At 40.0% G+C, this 16,032-nt stretch overlaps 1 protein-coding gene across 1 annotated transcript; it reads left to right on the forward strand.

Moving 5' to 3' along the window:
• Window positions 1-697: 697 nt before the first annotated feature.
• On the forward strand, window positions 698-16,007 carry esyt1a (extended synaptotagmin-like protein 1a). The gene is made up of 31 exons (XM_069140412.1): window positions 698-1,529; window positions 2,576-2,617; window positions 3,783-3,917; window positions 4,159-4,232; window positions 4,447-4,519; window positions 4,602-4,691; window positions 4,777-4,832; window positions 5,900-6,020; window positions 6,227-6,403; window positions 6,922-7,004; window positions 7,171-7,219; window positions 7,519-7,608; window positions 8,532-8,627; window positions 8,712-8,783; window positions 8,858-8,944; window positions 9,153-9,302; window positions 9,816-9,998; window positions 10,090-10,266; window positions 10,360-10,442; window positions 10,552-10,600; window positions 10,704-10,793; window positions 12,261-12,356; window positions 12,606-12,677; window positions 12,766-12,852; window positions 13,027-13,173; window positions 13,807-13,931; window positions 14,144-14,233; window positions 14,324-14,455; window positions 14,541-14,646; window positions 14,765-14,814; window positions 14,933-16,007. The coding sequence occupies exons 1-31, from the start codon at window positions 1,203-1,205 to the stop codon at window positions 14,958-14,960; spliced, it is 3,237 nt and encodes a 1,078-aa protein (XP_068996513.1). The 5' UTR covers window positions 698-1,202; the 3' UTR covers window positions 14,961-16,007.
• Window positions 16,008-16,032: the final 25 nt, after the last annotated feature.

Here is a 16,032-nt window from a genome sequence, read left to right on the forward strand (position 1 = left end):
GAGATGATAGTGCACTTCTTTTTTTTTACAAGAAGAAAATTCTATTTTTATGGACATATCAGTAGTTGCAAACAAGCCAAACATTGTACCATAACAACTAATTGATAAAAGGAAGTCAAAACGTAATAACTTAATATAGGTGAGTTCAATAGGGAGATACGGTTTTAAAAACAGATGGAGAAAGTGTGGAATATTTCAAATTTATTGCACATTAGGAGATAAATTAAGGACCTTACTGTTGCTTGAGTGACTGCAGCATGTCTATGTACATAAAGGATGATCAAGCTCTTCAACCCCTTAAGCAAATACATTTAACTGGTTGTATCCAGGCAACAAGGGAGCTTTAAACCTGGGCTGTTTTGAAGTGCCAGGTTTAACGAGAACCAAGCGGAAAACCACCAAAAATAACGCAACCAAATTATACAATTCTGCATTATGCTTTGTCGAAATTGTTCATTTTGCCTGCGTTTCACGGGTGCGCAAACATTGCGATAGTGTCAGGTGGCGCAGATCCTTTTGGTGTCACGACTCGGCTGCAGAAAATGAACACCACGGCAGCATATTTAGACACATGTGCAGCTCAATACACCTGTCTGTTAAAGAACCTGTTGGTGGTGTCATGCTCAGTTGCAGAAGCTGCTGCAGTGGAGATGAGCGCGTGCGCATGCAGGAGGATTTATTCTGGTTATGTAAGAAAGATAACAGACTGAGCAGCCTGTGCATTATAACCGAATAATGGGCGCGGCGGTGCCTTTGATTTACACGGTGGTGATGTACTGTTAAACTCGTCCTCTGGTGTCTTCAGATAGAATAAACACGCGTGCATATAGACTGTAATACGCTCCGCCCGAGTCGGCGCGTGACGCTACAAGTTAATTCTAGGGTTTAGGTTTTTACCGGATTTCATCTGAAGGAGGTTGAGGCTGAGCCCGCCCTCTCAGGTCTTGGTCTCTGCTTGCCCTGCTCTCTGAGAATGAAACGCGGAATAGCCCGTCACAGTGCTCTACGGAACTGAAAGGGGGGGGGGGGAGAGCTTCGAAGAAAAGTCGTGATCATGCTTTAACCTTTTGAAGACCGCAGTTTATCGCCAACTTCTCGATGGTTGCTATAACAAAACGGTGGTAAGTGTTCACTGCCGCTTGCCACTCAGCCGCAGAGGCAGAAAAGCCAGATCGAGCTAGTGAAGTCGAGCGGATCTTGCAATGCCAACTGCGGATGCAGAGCCGGGTATGAGCAGAGGCACGGTGCCTCCTTCCCCGGCCTCACCGACCCAGCTTCCCGGGGAGCGCGCAGTGAGTGTGCTGTGGTCGTTCGGAAAATGCCTGGGTGCTCTTCTGCCGGTGTACCTGGCCGGATATTATGGCTTCAGCATCAGCGTTGTGCTGTTCGGTCTGATGATCTACATGGGATGGAAACACAGTCGACTGGAGAAAGTGATGAGGCTCAAGTCTGCCATGTACCTTCTGGAGAACGAGAGGGAATTCACCACGGAGAAGGCTTTCAGAGCCAAAAGGGATTTGCCTCCCTGGGTAAGGACTGACACAGTCTGCAATGGCCTTTCCCTGCACGTTGTGCCACCTGCATCATCCGCCGCATCTTGTCAGGTTGATCTGTATCTAAGCAAGCTTTGGTTCTTGCATGCGTATTACTCACTGGTATATTAGTTTAATGGGTCCAGACTTCTCAAAGTGAACACATACATTAAAAGACAGAGAGACTATTGCTTCATGGTAACCCACATAATAAATATGTGCATGACTATCCGTTTTGTCCACTGTATTTTCCTTCATAGACATTCCTAATGTGCAGTGCCTGGGGAATTAGTCTGAACTGCTGCCACACAGAGGAATGTGAATTAAGATGTCAGATGAGGTCTTTGAAGTGGAAATGTGAAACACATGATGATGTTGAGAATAACTTACACGAAGTCATCAACAAAATGTGTGCCTCCTGAATACAAATTATTTGATCTAAAAATGGAGGAGACTTTCTTGGGATTTTGTTCTTCCTTTTTCACTTCAGTGGAACTACTGTTGACCATATCTGGCTTCAGAAACTTGATGACTCATGAACATACTTCAGAGCAGAGCAGAGGCAGTGACCAGGACCACCATATCTGGATAGGGATAAGGAGAGAATAAACTTTGTGTGTGTGTGTGTGTGTGTGTGTGTGTGTGTGTGTGCAGGAGTGTGTTTGTGGAACAGAAAGGCCTGATCTCCAGATCTCATGTCTGATGTGCAGCATGATGGTTTCCTGAAATTTTGTCATTGACCAAATTAGTCTAACTTGTTACACCTGTGTTCTCTCTACTTTTATTTAATTGTGATAATGTACTCGTGAATATTGTGTAAGTAGAAAGCTGGGGAAATAGTTTAATTAAGTAAAAGTAAAGCCTAAAAATCAAACTCAAATGATGTCAAACTAAGTACGTGTCTCCTGAAAGTTAGTCGTTTCAATTAAAAGTACCCTATCAGAACTTTTATTTGCTTCTGAGTAGTCTTGTGCCTTAAAGATTTTAATTACACTGTTAAAATCTGGAGTTCATTTCACACTTCCCTGTCATATTTTCCACAGGTGAACTTTCCAGATGTGGAAAAAGTGGAGTGGCTGAATAAGGTATGTTTTCTTCCTGTCATACTTTGCATATGTTTAGCTGGATATTTTTACATATGAAGTTCATATTTTTGCACTTGAATGATGATGATGGACTGCTCTGTTTCATTCAGTTGAACTCTTGTTCAAGAAAAAGAAGAAACAAATTAATTCAAGATAAGGCGTTCACAATTCAATTGAGTAACTCCAACAGCAGCGTCAATGTTTCACAATAAATATAAAGATAAAGGATGCTTGTGTGGACTTTTTGTGACCCGGGTCCCGTTGTAGCCTCCACATCAGAACAGATTATGTACTGGTGTAATTAAGAGGCAGGGAGAGTGGCTCAGATCATATCACACCTTCTTTGTCTCTGTCGGTGCAGTAACCTCACATCGGCACAGGGAAAGTGTGGATATGAATACTAATAATACAAAGCGCCCTTCTGGATGGAAAAAAATTTAATGAACTCGCTGACAGAAGCTCCGATTGTGGGATGGCAATTTGCTGGACTCATCTTTCACCCAGCCCACATCTCTCCTCGGGTCTTCCTGACATGTGATCCAGTGACTCACTTGCAGTCATAAACAAGCCAGACACAAAATGTTCTCCCCTTTTATTGTATTTGACAACTTACAGACGTGTGTGTAATGTCCAAGAGTAATGCAAGTGAAAAAGCATGTAAGGAGTTTATAAATGTCATTATTCCTAAATGCATGCTTGTAAGTGTGACATGAGTAATGCACAGGACATTTACCTTCCTTTAGCTGCAGGTTGTGATCATCAGCAGAGTGGAGCGGTCAGAGCATCAGTAAACAGTAGCTAGCAGAAACTCTCTTGAAGCTAACACTAGTATGAGGATGTGGGGAGTGATAACACTGACACAGTTAATCAGAATCAGTCTAAATTAATATATAAATACAAATTTATTAAACTAAAGCTTTATATTACCGACCAGTAGTTTCTTAATCATTACTTAAAAACCTAGAAGGAAGTTATTAGCTATGCAGTTTGGTCCTTAGAACTAAAACCTATTGAAAAAAAAAAAGGGATTTCTTTATTATTATATTGCCATGTATGCAAACGCTAAACACATTTGAATACATTGATTATATTACAGCACTGTTTTTGACACGTTCAAATTTGTGCAAGAAAAAAATTGTGAATGGCCATCTGTTCTGTCCTCTAGATCCTGCAGCAGGCCTGGCCCTTTGTAGGCCAGTATTTGGAAAAGATGCTAGTGGAAACCATTGCTCCTGCCATCCGTGCTTCCAGCATTCATCTGCAGACTCTCAGCTTCACTAAGGTCAACATAGGAGACAAGGTATCTGATTGGCCTGTCATAAACATAGCAATTTATCCCCAAATATCTAAGTTATAAATGAGCCACAAACAAGAAAATACAATATAACTTGGGGTATTAATGTGAGTAATATGTATGTACATCTGTTAATGAAGAGCTATCCTCATGCTTAATGAAGTCAGCAGATGATAAAATATTAATGTGCATCTGTGCTCCTATCAGTCTTGTTTGCTTTGTTTAATAGCAGCTGCTGTGTTCACAGGCCGTGAAGGTGATTGGTGTAAAGGCTCACACTGAACACGATAAGAGACAAGTTATGTTGGATTTGTACCTGAGGTAATGCATCACAACTTTTATTAATTTATCATTTAATATTGATGCAGTCAGTCTGACTGAAATGTTCCTGAATTACAGCACGTTGTTTTTGTCTGTAGCAGCAGATCTGTGTTTACTTAACATCAAACAGAAAACAGCTCGATCATAACTCATATCAGCTGCTGCCCTTAGTCAAATATTTATCTTAAGATTTGTCGCTGCTCTTCTGTTATAGCTACGCCGGCGATGTTGAGATCAATGTTGAGATTAAAAAGTACTTCTGCAAAGCCGGAGTGAAAGGAATCCAGGTACAAGAAGAATCATATTTTTACATTGTTAGTGTTAAGATGCCTGAAAACACATTTTCAGTATAAAAATTTCTCTTTGTAGCTCCATGGAAAGATGCGTGTGATCCTTGAGCCCCTCATTGGAGATGTGCCTCTGGTTGGAGCCATTACAATGTTCTTCATTCGCAGACCTGTGAGTGTTTTCACTTTTGCATTGCAATGTTATCTGATGCCTACATTTATTCATAACTCTGCTTTCATTTGTATCCTACGTGTAGAAACTGGACATCAACTGGACTGGACTTACCAACCTGTTAGACATCCCCGGACTGAAGTGAGTTTAAATGATAGAGCTCTTTGTAGATCTTTTAGGCTGCATTGATCTGGTGTGTTTGTTGCTCATTTAGGTATGACATCCAGAAAAGGGTTTCACTTTTTGGAACCAATATGTTTCAGAGAATTTAATATTCGCATAGTTGCTCGTAATCACAGAGGCTTTTCCTTCAATTAAAAAGAGCTCCACAACAAACTGAGACAGAAAACAGAGCTTAAGTGTCTTATCTGTTCAGTGATGGATCTGTTAGTCACATCCTTAAAAGATAAGGGTGTTAATATTCTTAATTTCTATTCTTGACAACAATCTCAGTGGAAAGGCAAAAACCAACAATAAACTAAATGTACTAAAATGTAAGAAATATTGAATATGGAGCCAATGTGTGTGTTTTACTCTTATATAATGTTCTTTTGTTCAAATGCAATCAAAGCATTATCAGAGTTGTAAATGTAATTACCTTTGGGCAATATTTTTAATGACAGTTTATCACTATTCTTTGTTGTTGTATTCCTCCTTCAGATGACATTTGCCCTCATGTTTTCACAGAAAACTGTCCTCCTCTTTACCTGTTGGTTCTGTTTATAGCCCGTTCGATCTTATCGGCCGATATGTGTCACAGATAAATGGGTATCAGTGCATATGTTGGCCATAATGTATAAAAATATACTTGGGGTACATTAGGAATTTTTCAATTTGTGTTTTTTTAATTTTTTTTATAATTATTTATAATTATTAAATTCCCAGTGAAGTTTACAGTTTCAGTGCACTGATGTCAGTGTGCACATTAAACTGTAAAATATCCTGTCTATTGCATATTTTGTTTATATATACTGTATATACAGTTTATATATAAAGAAAAATAGTTGATATATCGATATTGGAATTTTTTTACTACCTAATATCGGTATCGGCCCCAAAATATCAGTATTGGTTGGGGTCTAGTTTTGTTGTTGTGAACCTTGATTTCATGTTATCTATGCATGGAAACATGGTCGGCGGTGGTAGATAGCCTATGTCTGTCTGTATGTCCCTTCCCTGTGCAACATCATCCTTGCATTCATTTGCAGTGCCATATCGGACACTATGATAATGGATGCAATAGCCTCCCACCTGGTGCTCCCCAATCGTCTCACTGTTCCCCTGGTGGCCGACCTGCACGTTGCGCAGCTCCGTTCCCCTCTCCCAAGGGTAACCGTCTCAATAATGAATGGCCTGGAGAAACATGGGCCCACATAGACAAGCAGATCTGTCTGAGAATATTACTTAGATGCAAACACATAGCCTTAAGGTCAAACAGCAAATCACACTGTGATTTTGTGGGGATGCCAGCTGAATAACATTTTGATTTTATTTGTGCACGCATTTTTTTTTTTGCCTGTGTACGCACATGCTAGGGAGTTGTGCGTATCCACCTGCTGGAGGCTGAGGACCTGACCGCCAAGGACACAGTCATCAAGGGCTTAATCGATGGAAAGTCAGACCCATATGCTGTTCTGCGTGTAGGAACCCAGATCTTCACCTCTCATCACGTGGACAGCAACCTGAACCCACAGTGGAGAGAGATGTATGAGGTGAGAGGGCTGGAAGGGAAGAACAACTGAAACTAAAACGGGGAAAAAAAAACAATAACATGTGATGTATGACTTCTCCTTTATATTCGAGTGCTGCGCCTCCGACCAGTTTGTGTGTCAAAAGTTATGGCTTTGTGTTGGTATCCTGGCTTTGTAGGGACAGCGCTAAGTCTTTGAAAGTAAACATGTCACAGGCGTTTCAGAGATAAACTGTTCTTTGGAGAGTTTATCTTCTTCTGAGGTAGCAGGAAGCTGCTGCCTTTGAGATAAGCAGGTCTTATGAAAACTGCTTACTTAGGGACACATTTATCTTTTTTGGGGGGTTAGCAAATTTGAGCCAAACACTAAATAGAAATTAGGTTATATTCATCTGCCTAACACAATAGTGAAAAGTTCTGGTCATTGTGGTTCTGTTTGCATGCCCTTGTGTTATTATGTCACGTATGGCTGTATCTATATTTGTATATCTGTGTTGTGTATTGTGTATTTGTCCATTTATGTGTGTGTATGTGTGTCAGGTTATTGTCCATGAAGTACCTGGTCAGGAGTTGGAAGTGGAAGTGTTTGACAAAGACCCAGACCAGGATGACTTCCTGGGGAGGTAGCTTATTCATTCTCATTAATTTACTCCGTCTCTACGTGTTTGTCATGTCATTTCCATAACTGCTTTTACCATGTGGGGTGATGACTCTGTTGAAATTTGAACATCTTTTATTCACGGCTTTACTGATCCTCTCTTTGTCTTCTTCTATCTGTCTCTATTCAAGGGTCAAAGTGGATCTTGATATTGTAAAGAAGGCCAGAGTTGTGGATGATGTGAGTAGTAATGCTTCATAGATTTTAGACAAAATCCACTGTTCTATCATTACATTTATTTTCTTTCTCTCAGGTCACAAACTGCAATCAAAGAATACAGTTATTACATTGTCCTGCTCTTAAAAACATCTGAGTAAGAGTGCAGTAATCCTGTTAGCATGTGATGCTAGACACACCATGTGCCTCCTCGTGGTCTGCTTTGATCTCACCGTCTTCATTCCTGCCACCCTGTCCAGGCTCAAGAATTTAGTCAGATGGCAAAATTATGTGTTTAATGAGTGCTCTGCTTTTGTGCTCAGTGGTTCAATCTGAGAGACGTCCCATCTGGCCGGGTTCACCTCCGGCTGGAGTGGCTCTCTCTGCTGTCCTCTCCTGACAGACTGAGTGAGGTGAGGCTACAGCGCAGCCTAACGGTGCTCAATGGATCTGTTATTTTGCTCAGTCAGCATATTTGTTAGTATGACAGTTTAGAAAGACATAACACATTGTAAGAGAGAGCAATCAGACTGGTGACTTTAATAATACATGGCACACATCATGTACTAAACCACACAACTACCAGTATGTACTGTGCTCTAGGATTAATTAAACTATAATTACAAATCAGAAAATTCTGAAATTCTCACTAGAACACAATAAAATTGTTTTTGTGGTACTTGATTTCTCTCACTTTCACAGTTTAAGGTAAAATGTAACTTGTTTGTTTGACCAGTAAGACCTATTTAGATAAAGTCTATTGAGCGTCCTGGCCAAGGTAGGCAGTTGGAACAATAAGTTACAGATTGACAACATTAAACAGGTAATGCAAAATCTGTCACAAGATAGAATCAAGCAAAAACAAAAATTTTAACTTGCCATCAACAAGCAAAAAGAAACAAGCTACCTTTTTAATGTAACAAATAATTTTTGTTTACATTACATTACATTACATTTCATTTCATTTAGCTGACGCTTTTATCCAAAGCGACTTACAATAAGTGCATTTCAACCATGCTTAATGGAGATGGCTGGATTTGATTTAAAGTCATGTCTTCTGATGTCCACTGTTTCACGTGAGCTTAAGTGTGTGTTTTATGTCAAACCTAACTGCAAGACAAATTTTCCAGCAGGAGCAAGAAGGTTAAATTACAGTGAGTATAGGAGCAACCTAAAAACATCAGTCCAAATCAAAAACTGTCAAACAATAAATCAACAACACATCCTTTATCAGCTTGTTATTTATAGCATCAAATTCAAAAAATTGTCTGTGGCCCCAGTTTTGGCATTGGACTGGAGGCTCCTCGATCATTTTCCTCTCATGTTCTTCTACCAGGTGATTCAGAAGAACCAGAACTTGACCAGCAAGACAGCTGATCCTCCATCTGCTGCCATCCTAGCCATTTATCTTGACCAAGCTCATGAACTTCCTGTAAGATCCTTACTATTTAATTCATGCGATGTGTATTGAATTAAAAATGTTTTTACCCACACTGATATTTTTTAAATGCTGCAGATGAGAAAAGGTAATAAGGACCCGAGTCCCATGGTGCAGATTTCCATTCAGGATACAACTAAAGAAAGCAAGGTAAGAATAAGACCATAACCATGTCTTAATACCTCACATCAAACTCGGAGCATAATACATGTTTTTTTCTGTAGACTTGCTATGGGACTAACAACCCTGTGTGGGAGGATGCTTTTACCTTCTTCATTCAGGATCCTCGCAAACAAGATATCGACTTCCAGGTAAGTAATCAGTAAGAATTGAACTCATCAGTTAAGCTTGCTGGAAAGATTGTGCGTACATTTACTCTCAATGTGTCGAGGTGATTAGAGCATTAAATACCTCACAGATTTTCCATCTGTTTTTAATCAGTTTTTCGAGTAATTCTCCGTCATTTCTATAAACTGCATTCATCCTAACTCCACATCTCTGTTATTGTTTTACAAACAGGTGAAGGATGATGACCGCGCTCTGTCTTTGGGCAGTCTGACAATCCCTCTGAACCATATTCTGGGGACCCATGAACTCACCATGGACCAGTGGTTCCAGCTGGAGAAATCGGGTTCAGCCAGCCGCATCTACGTCAAGATTGTGCTTAGGGTTGGTATTTCATACATACATATAGACTCCTGTTTTGTACACACACACACACACACACACACACACACACACACACACACACACACACACACACACACACACACACACAGGCACGCACACACACAGGCACACACACACACACACACACACACACACACATGCGCACACACATGCACACATGCACACACACATGCACACATGCACACACACATGCACACACACTCACACTTGTATTGCATCATGTAGTGTACTAAAAGAGTGTGTGAAGGTGAATGTAAGCTGGAAAATGTGAATTCAAACCCACATTAAAAAATGTTAACCATGTGTGCCTGTTATGCATGGAAGTTAAATATTGTTAGAAAGAATAATGTAAGATGTTGGAGTGGTTATAAAACATGTTACCACATGCACCAACAAACTTGCATCACATCATTATCCGAAGATGTGAAACAACATTGTGAAGTAATTTGCTGCTTGGTATTTGCTGACATAACTTCCGTCATCTCCTGTTAGGTTTTGTGGCTAAGTGATGACGCCACTCCTACCACTCCATCTCCTCGCCCTTTACCCTCTGGGTCTGATATGGGTGAGGGGGGAATCACATCAGAGCTGAATCCTATGGGGCCTGGCGGGTTAAACAAACCTCTTCCAACACGACCACAGCACACCACACCCGATCCAGAGTTTGCAACTGAGGTAAAATAAGTAGTTACCTGGAATTAAACAGCAACAGACACCACTCTCATACACACTATGGTAACAGTTCAGGTCTTTGTTTTGCCTGCAGGGAGTGTTGCGAATCCATCTGGTGGAGGCCCAAAACCTGATAGCCAAGGACAACTTCATGGGGGGCATGGTGAAGGGGAAGAGCGACCCCTATGTCAAGATCCGTGTAGCTGGAATGACTTTCCGCAGCCACACCATCAAAGAAAATCTCAATCCTGTCTGGAATGAACTCTATGAGGTATTATCACTTTTAATACTTTAGCCTTTAGTTCTTAAACTCATTTGATGAGATTACAAATCTTTAGTTTACTTTTCTTTTTCTATGATTTAGATAATTTTGACCCAGCTTCCAGGTCAAGAGATCCAGTTTGAGTTGTTTGATAAGGACCTCGATCAGGATGACTTTCTGGGAAGGTGCGACCTGACGTCACAAATACATCGCTCAGTATTTTTGACGACATTGCTCCACAAAGTAAGTGTTTGAAAAAGAGGATAACGTGTTAATTGATTCTTGTCTTTGCAGGTTCAAGCTCAACCTCAGAGATATCATCAGCTCACAATTCATTGACACGGTATGTGACACGTAGTTGAAATTATTTGATCAGATTTAACAACTAATATTTTTCATTAAATCTGTATCATAACCCACATGTTTCTGTGCCACTCTGGTTTTAGTGGTACACTCTAAATGATGTGAAGTCCGGTCGAGTTCATCTGGTGCTGGAGTGGCTGGCCAGAGTCTCCGACCTACCCAGACTGGAGCAGGTTCGATATGTTCTCTCTACTTTATTTTTATTCTCTTTTCATTTATACCAAAGCAATATACTATACAAGTAATGCTGTTATTGTAATATAAAGTGAAAGCCTTGACTGTCCATACTTCTTTTTAAAAAATAATTCTGCAAAAAACAATGATAAAGTAAATAATAATAGTGTCAATAATTATGTTAATCCAGTCTTTAGCTGAAGGTTTTTCTGGCTGAACACATTTCCTAGAAAAGACCTTTCTGCCTGCAGCACTTACATTCCAAAGCAGGTATTACATTACATTACATTGCGCTGACGCTTTTATCCAAAGCGACTTACACACTGATGATACACCATCGGGAGCAATTTTTTTAGGGTTCAGTGTTTTGCTCAAGTACACTTAGGTATGTGGACAGGAGGAGCTGGGATTGACAGAGTTAACCCAGAGTTAAAGTTTCTGAGGGCAGGGCCTCTTAATGGAGTTTTAAGTTCAAATGAGATGTCTATCAGGTGTCTGTTTTGCAAAACTTTATGAGCCTCCTACCTGAAAGAACTTACAGATGGGAAAGACCAGAGTACATAATGATATGCTGCAGTGCAACTGAAAAATTTGGTGTAACAAGTCAGGAATAATTAACTTTTAGATCTTACTCCCTTTAAAAGATATATTCAGATATTTTAAAGTTTATCTTGATACAGAGCTCATATGCTGTATGTTCAATGAAAGAGCTTTTGGTTGCTGTAATTTTGCCTCCTGTTCATACTGGCCGTAAAGTGATCCTTTTTTTAGTGCAACTTCAATATAAGAGAGGAGGACAATTTCAAAATGCATTTCAAAGTTAGACAAAGTTACTATGAAGCTTTAGGACAAGTATTGAGTTATGTCTTCTAAAGTCTATTTCGTAAGAAATTCCCACTTTGTGCTGTTTCCTTGCTGAGTGGCAGCAGTGATACTTTAAATGTAGGATTGTTTTTAATCAGGACACATAAACAGCTAAGATACCCACTTCAGTTCTCTCACTCTGCTGATGCTGATGTCTCTTGTTAACTTCTGAACTTTTCATCTGAACTTTACAAATATTTTTTGCACAGAACATGCTCTGTGGATTTTGTCACACATATTTTACAATGGAGTTGAAGAAGAAAATATTAAAAAAAAAAAACTATGGTTTAACCTCTTGTACAGTGAAAACCTGGTACTTTTGTGCTGTAGCTTTCTTTCTTGTAGTTTTTAATCAACATGAAAGAGCTGGATTTTTGCAACGAAGGTTTTCAGAGTGCTTTTCATGTGTAAACAGCACACAAACTTGTAAATAATACACTCATCTTTGCGGATGCTTTTTCTGTAGATCACTATTTATGTTATAATCTTTGTTGGTAGTGTTGCGAAGGAAACGTTAACCACATCTTTCATATTGCACAAGAAACTCTTAATAAAACTGTCTTTTTGTTTCTCTGTGTCACACAATTTCCTGTTTCCCAAAGATCTTGCAGTACCAGTCCCAGCAGTCGTACCAAAACAAGGTTGTGCCATCAACGGCTGTGCTGTTTGTGTATGTGGAGCGTGCCCACGGCCTGCCGGTGAGACCATATACATGAGTCCTTGGGGTTCAGTTTGTGGTTTTAAGTGTTTTTCCTCGCTTCAAGAGTCGAAAAGTACAATAGTTTCTTTTAGTGTCCGCGCACTGCACTTAGCACTACACTGTTGTGTGCCAATATGGCTGTGTTTATTTATATTCATTAAATCACTGGTGATGTAATGTGTGTTAGTTTTAGTAGATGCTGTTGAGAGAGTTTTTGTACTACATTATCCTTTGTATGTTATTTCAGTTGAAGAAAAGTGGAAAGGAGCCAAAGGCTGGAGCCGAGATTATCCTCAAAGGTGTTTCACACAAAACCAAGGTAAGGTCAAGACATAAACACCGAGCATTTAACAAGAAAACTGCTGTTTGACAAACGTTGTGAATGGTTCCATTGGTTCTTCCCTAAGATTTGTGAGCGTTGCTCATCGCCACGGTGGGATGAAGCTTTTAATTTTTTGGTGCGTGACCCCAGAGATGAAACACTCACAGTCAAGGTGAGTCTTTGTCCAAATTTGTCTCAGCTATGTGGCTGTAAAGGAGATAAATTTGATTCACACCTTCAAGTCTGTCATCAAAGTCTGTCATAATTTTCTGTCACAGATGGCATTTTATACAGATCCGATCATAGTCTAAAAAATATGTGTCTTTTTGATTTGGTTTTCATCTAGCTCTCCCACAGCTGGGGCCAGAATCTCGGGTCCTTAACACTTCCTCTGAAGGAGGTGCTGTTTGAGCCGGGCTTAGTGCTCGACCGCTGGCTAAGTCTGGATGGAGCTCTGCCAGAGAGCCAGATACTACTGAGGGTCACACTCAAGGTACCGAAAACATACTGCGTATTTTCTCAATGCTGCATAATATGTGTGTGGAAGCAAGCAATGTCCCGATTGTCATTTATTCTGTACTCTATCACTCATGATCGCCAAAAATACATGTTCTGAAGCTTTTTTCAAAACTTTTGTCCAGTTTCCCTCTTTTCAGTATTTATGCTAAGTTAAACTAACCATCCTCTGCGGGGTGTAGCCTCATAAGTGTATTTTTGAATACCGGCAGAGTAACCATCCGCAAAGTGTTGCTGAAAGTAATTCTGGGAAATGTAGGAGACCACAGACCTGGGCCATATTTGTGCACCAGTACTGGACAGTGGATTTCTTCCTGAATGGCTCTCACTGGCAGATTCTTAATTTTTTTCCCCATCTTAAATGAACAGTGTGTAGGATATGGTGACATCTAGTGGTGAGGTTGCACATTGCATCCAGCTGAAACGCCTTGCCTCACTAACCTTTCAAGCATTTAAGGGAATGTATACTTTATATTATATTCCATTTCTGGCTATAGATTGCCCTAAATCCTACACACTGGACCTTTAAGTCTTGCTTGCTGTAGAGACATGAGATGCAAAAATATTGTGTGGCAGCAAAATCATGGTAATGATTTTTTTTATCTTGTAGATATTGGACACTCAGCTGGCAGTGTGTCGCAGGGCTCCAGGGGATAATGACGGCAGTGGAGAAGTAGTCATACCCAGATGGGATCCTTCCCATCTAGACCTCAGACACAGAGGTGGATTCTCCATGTGAGTCACATAAGCATCAGTGCCCCATTGTGTAGTTACTGTACAATGTAAAGACAGTACCCATCACAGCTTCCTCAGTAGGCTGTTATCCAGTATATTTCCTCTTTTTGTGCACAAAATGCATTGCATCCTCCTTATATGTGCCTGCTTTTGCCTTCTAAGACATCATAATGTAAATTAAAAAAAATTCTCCTCTGTGTCTGTTGCGCCAGTGATAACGCGAACACAACATGCCAGGTGAAGCTAACCATCGGCTACTCTACAGAGGAAAACAGACTTTTCATCACTGTTCACTCCTGCAGGTTTCTATATGAAATACATTAGCCTTTTAGCATCACAGTTTTCTCCCGGCATCGTCAAATGTTTTGAACGTCATCTCCGCTTACCCGCAGAGCCCTGGCAGCCTGCTCCAAGGATGGTGCAGACCCGTATGTTTCCTTCATCCTACTGCCCGACAAGAAGGGCACCACCAAGAGGAGAACTGCCACCAAGAAGAGAGACCTCAATCCAGAATTCAATGAGAGGTAAGACAAACGGATAAGACACTTATGAGACTGAAAGAGGTGTGAGGATTTGAACTGACCTCTCCCACCTTTCTCCTCTCTGCAGGTTTGACTTTGATTTTTCTCTCGAGGAGTCCGCACAGAGACGACTGGACTTGTCCGTGAAGAACAGCGTCTCTTTCATGAGCAGAGAGAGGGAGCTTATCGGCAAGGTATTTATGATCAGTCATGTATGAAATGCAGTTAGTTTTTACCCAAGGTCGCATAAAATTCTTTGTTCTGCTGCAGTGATTATCACGCAACCTTTTTGCTTTTCCTTGTTGTCCTCAGTTGCAGCTGGACCTGGACCAACTTGACCTCAAGACTGGTGGCACACAATGGTAACAATTTTAACAGCTACTGAAGAATATTTTATGATTATCAGTTTATACTAACAAATTGAAGATATTACGTTGTTCAAGATAAAATAAACTACTTGTGTCCTTTTTTTTTTTTTAGGTACGATTTGGTTGCAGAACCCAACTAGAAGAATCCATCTTAAATATTATATAACTTTAGCGTTGCTTCTGTGAGCCGTGATTCGTGCATTTGTATATTGAACTTAAATGAAAATTTCCACCATCACTGAAGAAAAAAATGATGACATATCTGCTCCACAAACACACAGTCCATCAGTATTTATGAGAAGAAACTTTACATGTAGCCTATCATTCGTAAAGTGGTAACTGTGCTGAATCCATTCTGTCTTGGACAGATAGTGAGTAGATATTTGATAATAATGCAACTGTGTTGCACGACAAACCAAGGTTATATGTGTTTAAAAGCATGTAAAAGTCCTCTTTAAATGTATTTTATAAAAGGACTTATATGTGGTCATTATCCAAAGGTAGAAAGGTGAAACTATGTTTAATAGATTTGCAGCATCCAATACAACTGAGAGATTTCTTTGAATTTTATTTTTTACAGTCTCCAAACAATTTCCAACATTATTTTGTTTATACGTTTATATTATTGCCTTAAGTATTACAAAACTGTGCCCAGTCTGTCAGTGTTTATGAAATGTATTCCAGATGAAGTTTTATATGTTTTAACCAGAGGTTTCTGAATGTTACTTTTATAAAAGTATTACAAGCCTAAACCGTCACATTACCGCTGAAAACAGAGGTATGATACTGTTAGCAGAGTCTAAATCACTGTGCTTTTATGAAGAGAAAACTTTGTACATACTGAAAACGCATCGCTGAGGTTTCAGCACCCAAATGGCTTCTTTGTGTTCTTATGTGTTGTAGCGCTGATGCAACAGGCTGATACGGTCATACACTTTGCTTTTCAAGCTAAACAGTTATGACCTTGTTAAAGCAGGCTAATATTGTTGTAATCCAGTGGTGGAACGGCCTCCATGTCCCACTTCTGTCACCTCATCACAAAGACTTGGACACTGATTTGTAGAAAGAAAACAGTGCTCAGTGTCAGAAGTGAAGAAGAAAACTGCTGTGCTTTGACATAATTTGAACATGTCATCATGTATCTGCTGAAGTTGTTGATTAAAGTTTGCACTCGTTCATGATTCAAAGCAGTTTTGTGACATTGTTTTAACT

This window comes from Embiotoca jacksoni, unplaced genomic scaffold (genome assembly GCF_022577435.1).
Source record: "Embiotoca jacksoni isolate LCO1_2020_lvr unplaced genomic scaffold, fEmbJac1.0.p SCAF_9, whole genome shotgun sequence".
NCBI classification, from domain to species: Eukaryota; Metazoa; Chordata; class Actinopteri; family Embiotocidae; genus Embiotoca; species Embiotoca jacksoni.